At 44.6% G+C, this 16,698-nt stretch overlaps 1 protein-coding gene across 10 annotated transcripts in view; it reads left to right on the top strand.

Moving 5' to 3' along the window:
- TRMT10C (tRNA methyltransferase 10C, mitochondrial RNase P subunit) overlaps positions 1–3,871 on the top strand; it is a 28,544-nt gene extending 24,673 nt beyond the window's left edge. For 6 of the 10 annotated variants that reach the window (XM_066347768.1, XM_066347763.1, XM_066347767.1 and 3 more), the window contains one exon: positions 2,121–3,868. In XM_066347768.1, coding sequence (XP_066203865.1) covers positions 2,133–3,392 — 1,260 coding nt within the window. In that variant the 5' untranslated portion in view covers positions 2,121–2,132 and the 3' untranslated portion in view covers positions 3,393–3,868. Of the gene's footprint in view, positions 1–2,120 lie in introns of all 10 variants that reach the window. The other 4 variants (XM_066347762.1, XM_066347769.1, XM_066347771.1 and 1 more) reach the window with 1 other exon arrangement.
- The last annotated feature ends 12,827 nt before the right edge of the window (positions 3,872–16,698 follow it).

Here is a 16,698-nt window from a genome sequence, read left to right as displayed (position 1 = left end):
AATGGATTAAGTGTGCTGTGTGAGAGAGAAGACAGTAATTAAATGACTCTCAGTTTCTGGCTTCAGCAAATGAATGGATAGCAGTGTCCCGTCCCCCTCTCCCCCCCCCACCCCCCCCCCCCCGAAACAATGCAGAGGAGAAGCAGATTGGGAAGGCAAGGGAGAGAGATAATTTCAATTTGTTGCATTTGAGGTGTCTTCTGATTTATGGTGATGCAAGCCACTGAGGTAAATCCAACCTCGCAGGAAAAATGTTTAGATAGAAAACAGGGCTAAGGACAGAACTCAGAGGCACGCCCACCTTAAAGGGGGTGAGGGCACGGCGCATCTGAGCATACATGTACAGGGCAGAGGTGCAGGACACCCAGGGGCATGTAGAAGCATTCAAAGAAGCCAAAAGAAGATTTTTTTTCAAGCATTTCCGTTGCATTTTGTAAAATGTTGAATTCTTTTTTGCTTCAAATCTGGCACTAGTTTCACATCTTTAGGCATCTTAATTTTTTTGTGTGTTTTGTTTTGTTTATAGCAAGAAAGAGAGACAAGGAGACAGTAAGGGTGAGAGATGAGAAGCATCAACTTGTGGTTGTGGCACCTTCGTAGTTTATTGATTGCTTCTCACATGTGCCTTGACGGTGGGAGAGGGAGGCTCCAGCCGAGCCAGGGACCCCTTGCTTAAGCCAGCGACCTTGGGATCACGTCTCTGATCCCACACTGAAGCCAGTGACCCGGCTCTCAGCTGGTGAGTCCGCACTCAAGCTTGGGGTTTTGAACCTGTGACTTCAGTGTCCCAGGTCGTTGGTCTGCCCACTGGGCCACCACTGGTCAGGCAGCATCTTCATTGTTTTGTGGACCTTTAAGATAAAATCGTGGAGCTTATATATATTTGCCCTAATTTTGCACATTTTGTTTGACAATAACATTATTTGCTCCAAAATAAAGCCTGAACTGGGAAAGTGAGGTATGTTTTGTTTTGTTTTCAAATCAGTAAATCTCTATATTCATGTTTAGAAAACATAGGAGAGCTTTGGTACAGCATTTTTTTTTTTTTTTTTTTTTTTTTTTTTTTTTTACTTTTTTATTTCTTCTGAAGCTGGAAACCGGGAGAGACAGTCAGACAGACTCCCGCATGCGCCCGACCGGGATCCACCCGGCACGCCCACCAGGGGGCGACGCTCTGCCCACCAGGGGGCGATGCTCTGCCTCTGCCATGACCAGAGCCACTCTAGCGCCTGGGGCAGAGGCCAAGGAGCCATCCCCAACGCCCGGGCCATCTTTGCTCCATTGGAGCCTTGGCTGCGGGAGGGGAAGAGAGAGACAGAGAGGAAGGGGGTGTGGAGAAGCAAATGGGCGCTTCTCCTATGTGCCCTGGCCGGGAATCGAATCCGGGTTCCCTGCACGCCAGGCCGACCGCTGAGCCAACCGGCCAGGGCCTCTAAGTGCTGTTTTACTAGTTGCCATATTCTATAACTTTCCTGCCCTTTGTCTTCATGTGTTGCTTATGTTACCGATCTTACATTTTACATTTGGATCCATCCATAGTATCTGGGTTAGTATAGAATGGAGAATGAGCTCTGGCCTGATGGCTCGGTTGGTTAGAGCATCATCCTGAAGCACAGAAGTTGTCAGTTTGATTCCCTGTTAAGGCACATACAGGAACAGATGGATGCCCCTGTCTCTCTCCCCTTTCCTCTCTTGCTAAAGTCAATGAATAAAAAATTTAAAAAAGAATGGAATGTAATATAGCATCATGATCTTAGCCACATCAGTGGTATATAACTTTGTTATCTAGTAACATTGATTATCTGGGCCCCCAGATTCAAACCTAAAAAGGATCTTCAAGGTATCCTTTTGCCTAAAGCAGTAGTGAAATTTATATCTAGAATAAGTTTTACGCTTTTGCCTTAGTGAGTGATTATAAGCTCTGGGTACCAGGAGTCTGGGAAGAATTAATAGTGCAGCAAATAATTTAGTCGTACTAAGATTCCACTTGGTGTTTCAGAAATTGATTGCATTTTGATGTCTCAAATTTATATATTTCACACAGTTGAGAGGTTTTAAAAGTATCTAAAAATTTTAAAAATAAATCTTTATCTTTTCATTACTTTTTTCTTCTTTTACAGGGTTTTTCTTCCATGCCTGTTTTTCTCAAAATGAGTGTTAGTATCACCTTCATAAGAACTTTTGCCAGAGTTTTGTTGCCATTTTCCCAAAATAGGAAGAGAAGGGTTTTATATTTTACGACGCTGCAGAGATGCATGTCTTCCAAAACACCAGCTGTGTCCTATCCCGATAAAGAAAGTACATCAACTGAACAGCTGGAATTGGATGGGTGGAAAACTACGATGAAATCTGGTGTGCAAGAAGAGGTCTCAGTAGTCGCAAGTACCAACGCTGAGGATCCCCTAGCTGCCACCCGGGAGTTAATTGAGATGTGGAGATTGCTTGGCAAAGAAGTACCAAAACACATCAGTGAAGAAGAACTGGAAACCCTTATGGAATGTGTTTCTAAATCATCGAAAAAGAAATATTTAAGATATTTATATGTTAAGGAAAAAATGAAAAAAGCTAAACAAATGAAAAAGGAAATGAAAGCAGCAGCAAAGGAAAAAGCAAAAAATGACCAGCTGCTGGAAACCACCAAGGAAAATAAACAGCAAAACTTTCTATTTCTCCGACTCTGGGACAGGAACATGGACATAGCGACGGGCTGGAAGGGCGCCCAGGCCATGCAGTTCGGACAACCCTTTGTTTTTGACATGGCTTATGATAGTTATATGAAACCGAGAGAACTGCAGAATGCTGTTTCCCAGCTTTTAGAAAGTGAAGGCTGGAACAGAAGAAATGTTGATCCTTTCCATATTTACTTCTGCAATCTTAAAACAGATAGCCCTTTCTATAGAGAGCTAATTAAACGTTATGGAGAAAAATGGAACAAATTGCTTTTAACGGCAACAGAAAAGTCTCACGTAGATTTATTTCCGAAAGACAATATTATATATTTAACTGCAGATTCTCCCAATATTATGACTACCTTCAAGCATGACAAAATTTATATAGTGGGATCCTTTGTGGATAAGAATATGCAGCCAGGCTTATCCCTAGCTAAGGCCAAACGGCTCAGTCTGGCGACAGAGTGCCTTCCATTAGATAGATACTTACAGTGGGATATTGGCACAAAAAATCTCACCCTAGATCAAGTGACGCGGATTTTGTTGTGTCTGAAAAACACTGGTAGTTGGGAAGAGGCTCTGAAGTTTGTTCCTAAGAGAAAACATACTGGTTATCTGGAGATTTCTCAGCATTCTCAAGAATTTGTCAACAGAGTGAAGAAGCCAAAAACTATTAATTCATTTCCAAGAGGCTCTCTAAAGATATACACACAGAAAAGATGACTTGGAAAAATATCTGAGCCCTGCCTGGGTGGCTCAGTTGGTTAGAGCATCTTTGCAATATACCAAGGGAATGGGTTTGATCTCCAGTCGGGGCACATACAAGGATAAACCAATAAATGCATAAATGGTGGAACAACAAAATGATGTTTCTTCCTCCCTCTTTTGCTTCCTCCTTCCCTTCCTTTCTCTCTAAAATCAGTAAAAATTTAGAATATTTGATAGCTTAAAAAGTAATTGGATTAGAAATAAAGTTATTCTCTTTATGAATGGAATTCACTTACTTAAAGAGTTGTCTTTCCAAACTAACTAAAGTATTGTCTTTTCCCCCAATTAAGTATCTGAAAAAGTTTGGAAATAATTTTGTTTACTATTTAACGAAACTTAATCTTAGAAAGTATAAAGAGTGGCCCAAGTTTGTTGAGCCCAGTAAAACAGTTGTATCATTGGTGTGGTTTTTTTATAAATACTTTGAGACTCAGACTCATTTTCCTTAAATGTTCTTTTAGCTCTGTCAACAACTACCCTTTCATCAAAAATTGATAGAGAAAAGCCTGACCTGTGGTGGTGCAGTGGATAAAGCGTCGACCTGGAAATGCTGAGGTCGCCGGTTCAAAACCCTGGGCTTGCCTGGTCAAGGCATATATGGGAGTTGATGCTTCCAGCCCCCCCTCCCCTTCTCTCTCTCTGTCTCTCCCTCTCCTCTCTAAAATGAATAAATAAATAAAAAATTAAAAAAAAAAAAAGATAAAAAAAAAATTGATAGAGAAAAGATTTCTAAAGTTCAGGTGGTCATTTGCTCATTAAAGGAACATTCAGTACAGTGCCGGTCATGTCATAGGTACTAAAGAATAGTGTTGAACTGAATATTAAAATATTAAGCGGCCCCCTGGCATGTCATGGAATTTGGCGGTATATTGAAAAATGGGTTTGAGGGGATACAACTATTTTTCCTCTGGATGAATGTTACGTATAGTTCCCTGTCTCCGGCCATATGATCTGATTGGAAGTTGCCCTGTTTTTACAGACCTGGCTGCACTGACCACAGCTGATTATCTCAAAGGAGATACCTCACTCAAGCTTAGAGATGGGCACCTGACATAAGAAAGGCCAGTCACAGCACTTCTCCAGGACATTTGGACTTGAGAGCTATGATAGCCTCTGTTAGTCCCTTTCTGGTGGTGGACTGGGACAGTTATGTCGTTCTAGACTTCGTGAAGGAAAGAGGGAAGCTTACCTACACAAATAAGACTTTCTGGAGCTGTTCAAAAATGCCTGCTTCCAATATTCTGAGGTAGAACTAGAAATTGCCTTTAGCATTTATTTATTGTTCAAACCTCATGTGATAGTCTGGTATCCCTCTAATAAATTTCCCTTTGCCTAAGCGGTTTGAATTGGGTTTCTGCCTCTTGCTTCCTAATGAGTCCTGATACACTTGAAAAAATAATGTACTTTTTTTCCTAAGAAATGACCTTCATTAACCATATTCATTATAGAACACTTGCACCATTAAAATTTTTGAAAACCGCCTGACCAGGCAGTGACAGTGGATAAAGCATCAGACTGGGACATGGAGGACTCAGGTTTGAAACAGGTTGCCAGCTTGAGCATGCGCTCATCTGGCTTGAGTGTCAGATTATAGACATGACTCCATGGTTGCTGGATTGTGCAAGCAGTCACTTGCTCTGCTGTAGCACCCCGGTCAAGGCACATGTGAGAAAGCAAGAAATGAGCAACTAAATAGACTAAGGAGCTGCAATGAAGAATTGATGCTTCTCATCTCTTTCCCTTCTTGTCCTTATCTGTCCCTCTCTGTCACTGTCACCCCCCCCCAAAAAAAAAATTTTTTTTTTTTAAAAACCTGAGCCTGGCCTGTGGTGCACAGTGGATAGAGCACCGACCTGTAATGCTAAGGTCGCTGGTTCAAAACCCTGGGTTTCCTGAGTCAAGGCACAAAATAACCAATGAACAGCTAGAGTGAAGCAACCACTTCTTGTTCCCTACCACCCTTCTGTAAAATCAATAAATAAAATCTTAAAGCAAACCTGGGAGAGATGTATGGCCAAGCATTTCTACCTAGTTTCTGAACTGAAAATGAGCGTAAGATACTATCCAATACATTTCTTACAGCAGGGCCTGTTTTACTAACTACTACTAAATACCTACTTTATGCCAAACAATGCAGTTTACATGAATTATTTAAACAAGTTATACTATTATTAATACCTTTCTTACAGATAAGGAAAATTTACTCAAAATACCTGAGCTTTTAAGTGGCTTCTCAAAAGATCTGCCTGACCTTAAAATCCTGGCTTTTAACCTCTGAGTCATGCTCCTTATCTACCTGACCAGTGGTGGCACAGTGGGTAACACATCAATCTGGAATGCTGAGGTTGCTCCTTAGAAACCCCAGGCTTGGCCGTGGCCTGTTGGCTCCGTGACTAAGAGCGTCAGCCTGACGTGTGGACATGCCAGGTTCGCCCCCCAGTCAGGGCACACCTGAGAAGCAGCCATCTGCTTCTCTTCCCCTCCCTCCCCCTTTTGCACCAGTGGCTCTTTTGGTTTGAGCATTGGCCCTGGGTGTTGAAGATAGCTTCGTTGATTAAAGCATCAGCCCCAGACAGGGGTTGCCAGGCCAGTCCTGGTTGGGGTGCAAGGGGGAGTCTCTAGCTCCCCTCCTCTCACTTAAAAAAGATCCTGCCCTGGCTGGTTGGCTCAGTGGTAGATCGTCGGCCTGGCACACGGAAGTCCCAGGTTCGATTCCCGGCCAGGGCACACAGGAGAAGCGCCCATCTGCTTCTCCACCCCGCCCCCTCTCCTTCCTCTCTGTCTCTCTCTTCCCCTCCCGCAGCCAAGGCTCCATTGGAACAAAGATGGCCTGGGCGCTGGGGATGGCTCCGTGGCCTCTGCCTCAGGCGCTAGAGTGGCTCTGGTTGCAACAGAGCGACGCCCCGGATGGGCAGAGCATTGCCCCCTGGTGGGCATGCCGGGTGGATCCCAGTCGGGCGCATGCGGGAGTCTGTCTGACTGCCTCCCCATTTCCAGCTTCAGAAAAATACAAAAAAATTAAAAAATAAAAATAAAAAATAAAAAAGATCCTGACCAGGCGGTGGCACAGCAGATCAAGCGTCGGCCTGGGACGCAGAGGACCCAGGTTCAAAACCCCAAGGTTGCCTCCTAAGCCTGGGGTTGCTGGCTTGAGCGTGGGATCATAGGCATGACCTCATTGTCACTGGTTTGAGCCCAAAGGTCACTGGCTTGAAGCCCAAGGTCAGTGACTTAGCTGGAGCACTCCCCCCCTCGCCCAGGGTCAAGGCACATATGAGAAAGCAGTGAATGAACAACTAAGGTGTTGCAACAAAGAACTTAGGTTTCTTATCTCCTTTCCTGTCTGTCTGTCTCTCTCTCCCCCCTTCTCTGTCGCTAAAAACAAAAAAGAGAATGAAGAAAGAAAAGAGAGAGAGAGAGAGAGAAAGAAGGGAGGGAGGGAGGAAGGGAAGAAACCCAGGCTTGCCTGGTCAAGGCACATATGAGAAGCAACTACTGTGAGTTCATCCTTTCCGCTCCTCCCCTCACCCCTTTCTCTCCTCTCTCTACAGTCAATGAATAAACTCTGTTAATTAATTTATTTATTTATTTATTAAGTGAGAGGCCGGGAGGCCGAGAGACAGACTCCCACATGCACCCCTACCGGGATCCACCCAGCGAGCCCCTTACGGGGCGATGCTCAGCCAATCTGGGGCTGCTTCTTTGCTCATCAACCAAGCTATTAATGAATAAATTTTTTTTAAAGTATGCTCTCTATAATAAGGCAAGTATAAAATGTAATAGAAAAACAAGGTACGCACAATGTAAACATTTGGCATCAGGGAGATCCTTGAGGAAGTGATATATAAATTTAGATTAGATGACAGATGTGATATGAATTTCAACTATTGGAGCCTATTAAAGTGGCCAGGGGTTATTACTTGAACTGGCTAAGATACATTGCAGTCAAAATCTTAAGTAAGAAGTTCAGACTGCCTGACAGGACCGGCACCAGAGTGAGGCAGACAGGCTCCAGGGACACCTCCTGGTCTCCCAGCCCTGCTCCCAGAGTTCCAGCTCCACCCTCCCAGGCCCAAAAGTGCTTAAATTGCGTTATCTCTTGAGGTTTGTTACCTTCATGCGTAACAGATTAGAACCAGTTCCCATCACATGTTAAACATGCAGCATGGTGTCTGGCACCTAAACACTAAGTAAATATTAATTCAGACTATACATTCAAAATGGAATGGAATTCCATTGGAACACATGGAATTTCTAGTAGTATATACAAGTTATTGTGTCCTTTAAGGAGTACACTTTTTTTCTTTTTTGCATACATGCATGCGCTAGAGAGACAGAGACAGACAGGAAGGGAGAGAGATGAGAAGCATCAACTCATACTTGTGGCACCTTGGTTCATTGATTGCTTTCTCATATGTGCCTTGACCGGGGGTCTCCAGCCAAGCCAGTGACCCCTTGCTCAAGCCAGTGACCTTTGGACTCAAGTCAGCAACCATGGGGTCATGTCTATGAGCCCATGCTCAGCCAGTGACCCTGTGCTGAAACTGGTGAGCCCACACTCAAGCCAGATAAGCCGGTGCTTAAGCCAGCGACCTTGGGGTTTTGAACCTGAGTCCTCTGTGTCCCAGTCCGATGCTCTATCCACTGCACCACTGCCTGGTCAGGCTAAATGTCTACTCTTAAGGCAAAAAAAATTATTGATAGATGATAGATAGACGACAGATAGATAGATAGATAGATAGATGATGGATAGATTAAAAATTCAAGGGAGAAAGAGGAAGCTGGCATGGAGAGGCATTATTATTTTATAAAAGGTGGTTGGGAACTGCCTTCTAAGCAGGTTCGCTGCACAGAGCACCACACTACCCTCTACACGCCGTGCACTCTGGAGCAGGGCCACGTTTGCCAGAAGCAGCACCATTTCCTTCGTTTGAAGGCACTGTCTTTAAACCATGTCCTTAAAAAATTACATCCACTAAGAGAGCATCTCTTTCCTAATGTGCTTAAAGACGGGTAAGATCGACATTTGAGTAAACACCTGAAGGAAACAAGAGTGGGCTATGGAGATGTGGGGGAAGGCATTCCATTAGAGAGAAATGAATGCAAAGGCCCCGAGAGAAGGCTCAGGTATAAGGATGCCCGTGTGCCAGAGCAGCGTGGGTAAAGAGAGCTGAAGATGAGATCAGGGGGAGCCAGGGGGCTGTCATGCAAGCCTCTTAGACCAGTGGTCCCCAACCCCGGGCTGCAGACCAGTACCGGTCCGCAGAGAAAGAATAAATAACTTACATTATTTCCGTTTTATTTATATTTAAGTCTGAACAATGTTTTTTGTTGTTTTTTTTTCCTGAAGCTGGAAACGGGGAGAGACAGTCAGACAGACTCCCGCATGCGCCCAACCGGGATCCACCCGGCACGCCCACCAGGGGCGATGCTCTGCCCACCAGGGGCGACGCTCTGCCCATCAGGGGGCGATGCTCTGCCCCTCCGGGGCGTCACTCTGCCGCGACCAGAGCCACTCTAGCGCCTGGGGCAGAGGCCAAGGAGCCATCCCCAGCGCCCGGGCCATCTTTGCTCCAATGGAGCCTCGGCTGCGGGAGGGGAAGAGAGAGACAGAGAGGAAGGAGAGGGGGAGGGGTGGAGAAGCAAATGGGCGCTTCTCCTGTGTGCCCTGGCCGGGAATCGAACCCGGGTCCCCCACACGCCAGGCCGACGCTCTACCGCTGAGCCAACTGGCCAGGGCCATGTTTGTTTGTTTTTTAAATGACCAGATTCCCTCTGTTACATGTCTAAGACTCACTCTTGACGCTTGTCTCGGTCACGTGATACATTTATCCATCCCACCCTAAAGGCCGGTCTGTGAAAATATTTTCTGACATTAAACCGGTCCGTAACCCAAAAAAGGTTGGGGACAATTGTAAGGACTTTGGTTTTTATTCTGAATAAGATAGGAAGATCAGATGGTCTTGAGCAAAGAAGTGACATATTCCTGATGACTTAAATAGGATAACTAGATTGTAAACTCCATAAGGGCAGGGATTTTTTTTTTCTCTTATTCACTGCTGTATCCCCAAGTCCCTGGCACATAACAAATATGTACAAATTTGTTTTTTGAAGAAAAAAAAAAGATGTTAAGTGAATGAATCTGATTCTTTTTAAATGGATCACTTTGGCTGCCTACTTTCGACCAGATTATAAGATGCTATTGCAATAACCAAGGTAAAAGATAACAGTGGGTTGGACCAGGATGATAGCAGAGTAGTTAGTTACCAAATGGCAAAGAGTCACTGGAGACAGTATAAACAAACCTTTCAAAGTATTTCTATATGAAGGGGAAAGGTAATGAACGAGATGGAGACAGGAGATCAAAAGGAGAGTTTTTGTTTCGTAGATGGAGATGTAAAGCCCTGTATGTCTGCTGTTGGGAATGACCCAGCAGCGGGGGCAGATCTGAGGGAACAGTGGAGTGTGAGTCCCGACTTTGTGTAAGCAAGGATGGGTCTACTGCATAAGTAACAAAGGAAGACAGAAGATGTAAGTACTAACACAGGTACCACCACAAATATGTTGAGAATATATAGAATTTGTTTTGATTTCTATAATTTTCTCAGTGAAAATAAGAAACATGATCAGCTGAAGGGAAGCTGATTTTTTCTTTTATTTTTTTATTTTTCTTTTTTTATTTTTTCTTTAATTTTTTTTTTAGCAAGGTGTGGGGACAGACAGGAAAGGAAGAAGGGAGAGAGATGAGAAGCATCAAGTTGTTGTTGTAGGACCTTAGTTATTCACTGACTGCTTTCTCATGTGTGCCTTGACTGGGCGGGGGGGGTGTCCAGCTGCCCAGTGACCCCTCGCTGATGCCAGCAACCTTGAGCTCCAAGCCAATAACCTTTGGGCTCAAGCCAGTGACCAGAGAGTCATGTCTGTGATCCCATGCTGAAGCTGGCACCCCTGTACTCAAGCTGGTGAGCCTGCACTCAAGCCAAATGAGCCTATGCACGAGTGACCTTAGGGTCTCAAACCTGGGTCCTCAGCATCCCAGGCCAATGCCCTATTCACTGTGCCATGGCTTGGTCAGGCGATATTGGATATTTTGAGATCATACAGAAAGTCTGAAATAGTCTAGGGAAATGAGTGATTAGAGATGGTGGCTCTCAAAGTGTGGTCCTGAGAGCAGCAGCATCAAAAAAAAATTTTTTTTTTTTGTATTTTTCTGAAGCTGGAAACGGGGAGAGACAGTCAGACAGACTCCCGCATGCGCCCGACCAGGATCCACCCGGCACGTCCACCAGGGGGCAACGCTCTGCCCACCAGGGAACGATGCTCTGCCCCTCCGGGGCGTCGCTCTGTTGCGACCAGAGCCACTCTAGCGCCTGGGGCAGAGACCACAGAGCCATCCCCAGCGCCCGGGCCATCTTTGCTCCAATGGAGCCTCGGCTGCGGCTGCGGGAGGGGAAGAGAGAGACAGAGAGGAAGGAGAGGGGGCGGGGTGGAGAAGCAGATGGGCGCCTCTCTTGTGTGCCCTGGCCGGGAATCAAACCCGGGACTTCTGCACGCCAGGCCGATGCTCTACCACTGAGCTAACCGGCCAGGGCCTCAAAATTGTTTTTGAAACTAGTTAGAAATGCAAATTCGGGGTCCCTCACCCACCAAGTCTACTGAATCAAAAACTGTCATACCAGAGTTTGAACTCTGTTTTAACAAGACTTTCCAGTGGTTTGAATGACATTAAAATTTGAGAATGGTTCAGAGAAATATAACAGGATTACAAAGCTGCATTAAGAACCTACTCAAACTTGACCTGGCAGGGTGTGTGTGTGTGTGTGTGTGTGAACACACAGTGCTATATACAGATGGTATATTATAAAACTGTACACTTTAAACCTATATAATTTTATTGTCATCCTAATAAATACAATGAAACCTGACCAGATGGTGGCACAGTGGATAGAGCGTCGGACTGGGATGCGGAAGACCCAGGTTCAAAACCCTGAGGTTGCCTGACCAGGCGGTGGCACAGTGGATAGAGCGTCGGACTGGGATGCGGAAGACCCAGGTTCGAGACCCCGAGGTCCCCAGCTTGAGCGCAGGCTCATCTGGTTTGAGCAAAAAGCCCACTAACTTGAACCCAAGGTCACTGGCCCCAGCAAGGGGTTACTTGGTCTGCTGAAGGCCCGCGGTCAAGGCACATATGAGAAAGCAATCAATGAACAACTAAGGTGTTGCAACGCTCAACGAAAAACTAATGATTGATGCTTCTCATCTCTCTCCATTCCTGTCTGTCTGTCCCTCTCTATCCCTTTCTCTGACTCACTGTCTCTGTAAAAAATAAATAAAAATAAAAAATAAATAAATTAAATTAAAAAAAACCCTGAGGTTGCCGGCTTGACTGCAGGCTCACCAGCTTGAGTGCAGAGTCGCTGGCTTGAGTGGGATCATAGACATAACCCCATGGTTGCTGGCTTCAGCCCAAAGGTCTCTGGCTTGAAGCCCAAGGTCGCTAGCTTGAGGAAGGGGTCACTTGCTCTGCTATAGCCCCTCCCCATCAAGGCACATATGAGAAAGCAATCAATGAACAACTAAGGTTCCGCAACAAAGACTTAATGCTTCTCATCTCTCTCCCTTCCTGTCTGTCCCTCTCTCTTTATCTCAAAAAAAAAAAAAGTCAATGAAAAAAGAAAGAACCTACTCAATGTTAGTGAAACCATGATTAGCTACTCTTCCTGATTTCGTTGCAGCTCTCTACCTGATCCAAATTCAGCTCCACCTCTTACCCTTTCAGTGATCCAGATTCCTCTTCCATAAAAGTGAGGATAATAGTAGCACTTAATCTTAGGGTTATTGTGATTTTTACAGATTTTTAATTGAATTTATTGGGGTGACATTAGCTAATACAATTATGTAGGTTTCAAGTGTACAATTCTATAACACATTGTATATTGCATTGTGTGTTCACAACCCAAGTCGAGTTTCCTCTGTTGTGATGATTTAATATATATGATTTCACGTTAAAAACTTGCAAACTATGCCTGACCAGGCAATGGCGCAGTGGATACAGCGTTGGACTGGGATGTGGAGGACCCAGGTTCAAGACCCCGAGGTTGCCAGCTTGAGCATGGGCTCATCTGGTTTGAGCAAAAGCTCACCAGCTTGGACCCAAGGTTGCTGGCTTAAGCAAGGGGTTACTCGGTCTGCTGAAGGCCTGCGGTCAAGGCACATATGAGAAAGCAATCAATGAACAACTAAGGTGTCGCAAGGAAAAACTGATGATTGATGCTTCTTATCTCTCTCCGTTCCTGTTTGTCTGTCCCTATCTGTCCCTCTCTCTGACTCTATCTCTGTCTCTGTATGAAAAAAACAAAACAAAACAAAAACCTTGCAAACTATGGTTGGCATATAGTAAGCATGAATAAATGTTGGATATTATAGTGGTTACCTCATAAATTACATATTTAAATTAAAATATTAATTATGCATATCACTTGTCACTTCCAGCTGTGTAAGCCATTATTTGAATAGCTATTTAGAGGTTACAAACAACAGCTACCAGTAAGCAACAGCCCACCAGGAGCCAACTACTATATTACAAATTTTACAAGTATTACCACAATCTTCTCAGTAACACTCTAAGCATCATTACATTTTTATAGTTAGAACATGATCAGCCTGGTCACTATTTCGAAACCCTGGCCTTTCCTGGTCAAGACACATATGACAAGCAACCAATGAACAACTGAAGTGAAGCAACAATGAGTTGATACTTCTTGCTCCCCCTCTCCACTCTCTGTAAAATCAGTAAATAAAAATCTTTTTAAAAAGTGGTCAGTAGCCCTGGCCAGTTGGCTCAGTGGTAGAGTGTCGGCCTGGCGTGCAGGAGTCCCGGGTTCGATTCCTGGCCAGGGCACACGGAAGAAGCGCCCATCTGCTTCTCCACCCCTCCCCCTCTCCTTCCTTTCTGTCTCTCTCTTCCCCTGATGCAGCCAAGGCTCCATTGGAGCAAAGTTGGCCAGGGCGCTGAGGATGGCTCTGTGGCCTCTGCCTCAGGCGCTAGAATGGCTCTGATTGCAACAGAGCCACGTCCCAGATGGGCAGAACATCGCCCCCTGGTGGGCATGCCGGGTGGATCCCAGTCAGGCACATGCGGGAGTCTGTCTGACTGCCTCCCCGTTTCCAACTTCAGAAAAAAAAAAGTACAAAAAATAAAAAATAAATAAATAAAAAGTGGTCAGTAAAATTGTTTGATCAGTTCAAAGTTACAGAATTAGCAAATGGCAGAATTTAAATTGTTTTGTCTGATGCAATGCTATTGTTCTTTGTCCTGCAGTATACTGCCTTTTCATTCCCTAACCCATTTGCTGAAGGTTACTAAAGATTGTATTCATTTCTTTAGTGAGTATTATTGAAACTGGTGTACTCTAGGTCCTGGGGAAACAAAGGGGAGCAAGGCTGGACTCCATGGAGAACTGACAGGGGAATGGACTAATATTGTCCATCCTTAACTTCTACAATGCAGTATATGAAGCTTAGTATGTTCCTAGCTATCTGTATCTGACCTTTCTGAACTTAGTTTTCCTCATTTAAAAATACAAGCATCACACCTGTGGTGGTGCAGTGGCTAAAGCGGCATCCTGAAATGCTGAGGTCGCCAGTTTGAAACTTTGGGCCTGGCTGGTCAAGGCACATAGGAGAAGCAACTATGCCTGACCAGGTGATGGCGCAGTGGATAGAGCGTCGGACTGGGATGCGGGGGACCCAGGTTCGAGACCCCGAGGTCGCCAGCTTGAGCGCAGCTCAACTGGTTTGAGCAAAAGCCTACCAGCTTAAACCCAAGGTTGCTGGGTCCAACAAGTGGTTACTCGGTCTGCTGAAGACCTGAGGTCAAGGCACATATGAGAGGGCAATCAATGAACAACTAAGGTGTTGCAATGCGCAACAAAAAACTGATGATTGATGCTTCTCATCTCTCTCCGTTCCTGTCTGTCCCTGTCTATCCCTCTCCCTGATTCACTCTGTCTCTGTAAAAATGAAAATAAAATTAAAAAAAAGAGAAGCAACTATGAGTTGATACATCCCTACCTACCCCGCACCTCGCCTTTCTCTCTCTCTCTCTTCCCTCTCTAAAAATCAATCAATAAAATCTTAAAAACATATGTGTGTATGTGTATATATATATAATATATATATATTATATATATATTATATATATATATACCTGGCCAGGTAGCTCAGTGGGTTAGAGCACAGTTCCAACAAGACTGTGGATTCGATCACCAGTTAGGACACATAAAAGAATCAACCAATGAATAAGTGGAACAACAAATTGATGTTTCTCTCTCTCCCTTACTCTAAAAATGAGTATTTTTTTTTAAATTTAGATGTTTAAATAAATACATAATTTACATAAAAATCTCATTTATTTCTCCTTAAAAAATAAAAGTGAGAGTCTCTGTGTTAAGATCACAGCTTGGAACAATAAAACAAACACGAATCAGTTACCTGCTCTCTCTATATATTTTTTTGTTTATTTTTTGAGAGTACATTTATTAAAGCTGGGGACAGTGAAACAAGCAAGAGTTTACAATAGAAGGAGCAACAGCAGAGCCTACACGGGTCTGCTTTGGCTCTCTGGAAATGTTATAGGAAAGAACTGAGCCTAAAAGGGGTTGCTTTGGCTCTCTTGGAAGTCAGAGAAAAGGGGGCCTGGCTAACAGGTTAAGGATAAGCTACTACTGCCCATTGCTCCCCTTCTCAGTCTCCTAGAGACTCTGAGAGTTAGAATATGCACACCTGTGTGGGGGGGGGGGGGAAGAGGGGGAAAGGGAAAGAGAAGGGGAAGGGAAAGGTGCAAAGGTGCTCCTGGAAAGGAGAGCCTCTATGTTAAATATTTTGCCTGGCATATTTACATATAATGTCATAAATGGTCAAACCATCCAATCACCATCACCACCGAACCGCCATGCTTTTGTCATGGGTCATACTTCGACAAACACAGAGGACCTTTCATAAATTAAATGCAGAGTACAAAGTGCTGTGAAGAAACACAAATTTTTTTTATTTATTTTTTGTATTTTTCTTAAGCTGGAAACGGGGAGAGACAGTCAGACAGACTCCCGCATGCGCCCGACCGGGATCCACCGGGCACGCCCACCAGGGGCGATGCTCTGTCCACCAAAGGGCGATGCTCTGCCCCTCCGGGGGGTTGCTCTGCCGCTAGAGCCACTCTAGCGCCTGGGGCAGAGGCCAAGGAGCCATCCCCAGCACCCGGGCCATCTTTGCTCCAAGGAGCCTTGGCTGCGGGAAGGGGAAAGAGAGAGACAGAGAGGAAGGGGGGGGTGGTGGAGAAGCAAATGGGCGCTTCTCCTATGTGCCCTGGTCAGGAATTGAACCCGGGTCCCCCACACGCCAGGCCGACGCTCTACCGCTGAGCTAACCGGCCAGGGCAAAACACAAAATTTTAATGGTCTCTGTTGGGGAAAAAAGATCTTTGTTGTCAAAGAACTTTTTGAGTCATTTAGAGAAATTTAAAAAACAAAACAAAACCACATACTGTAGAAAGCATAAAATAACCAAACAACGGGATATAGAAATGATCTCACTTTATCCCTAGGGCTACCCTTTGAAGAGGTACTATTACTATTTCTAGTCTATAAAGAAAAAAGCGAGGTCCTATTGGCAGTAAGATTTAGTCAGTAAAAGGTAGATCAAGGAATTCAAACCCAAGTTTATAAATCCTTAAGACCAGTTTTTCTACTACTCACTGTATACTGTACAGCAAACCGGGAAACCCCAGTTCCCTAGACAAGGAATCAACTGTTTAACAAGAGAGCTGTAGACTATGGAGAAAGAAGATGAGGCTGAAGATTTACGCTGGGGCCAATACAATGCTTGGACTTCATTCTGCAAACACTAGGGCTCCACTAAAGATGTCTAAGTAAGGCAAAGATTCCTGCAGTCTTCACTTAATTGCAGCCTTTAGAAAACGTAGTTTTACCACTTGTCTACACGTCCTTGGACAAATTAAAATTACTCTTTGGCCTCAACTCACAATTAGGAGGATAATTCCGCATTGAACTATTCTGGAGTCAATGAAATAATGTTTAACACAAGAGGGCGCTCAATACACGCCAGTTTCCCTCTTAGCGAAAACTACGGCCCGACATTTCTTAATCTTTTGGGAAGAACGCAATCCCCCAATACCGAAAGGGCAGGGCCGGCTACTTAAACTGCAACTGCACCCCAGTCTGCAGAAACCTTGCACGACTCC

This window comes from Saccopteryx leptura, chromosome 8 (assembly GCF_036850995.1).
Source record: "Saccopteryx leptura isolate mSacLep1 chromosome 8, mSacLep1_pri_phased_curated, whole genome shotgun sequence".
NCBI classification, from domain to species: domain Eukaryota; kingdom Metazoa; phylum Chordata; class Mammalia; order Chiroptera; family Emballonuridae; genus Saccopteryx; species Saccopteryx leptura.
The sequence above is the reverse complement of the archived record's forward strand: the minus strand, read 5'-3'. Positions and strand labels throughout refer to the sequence as shown.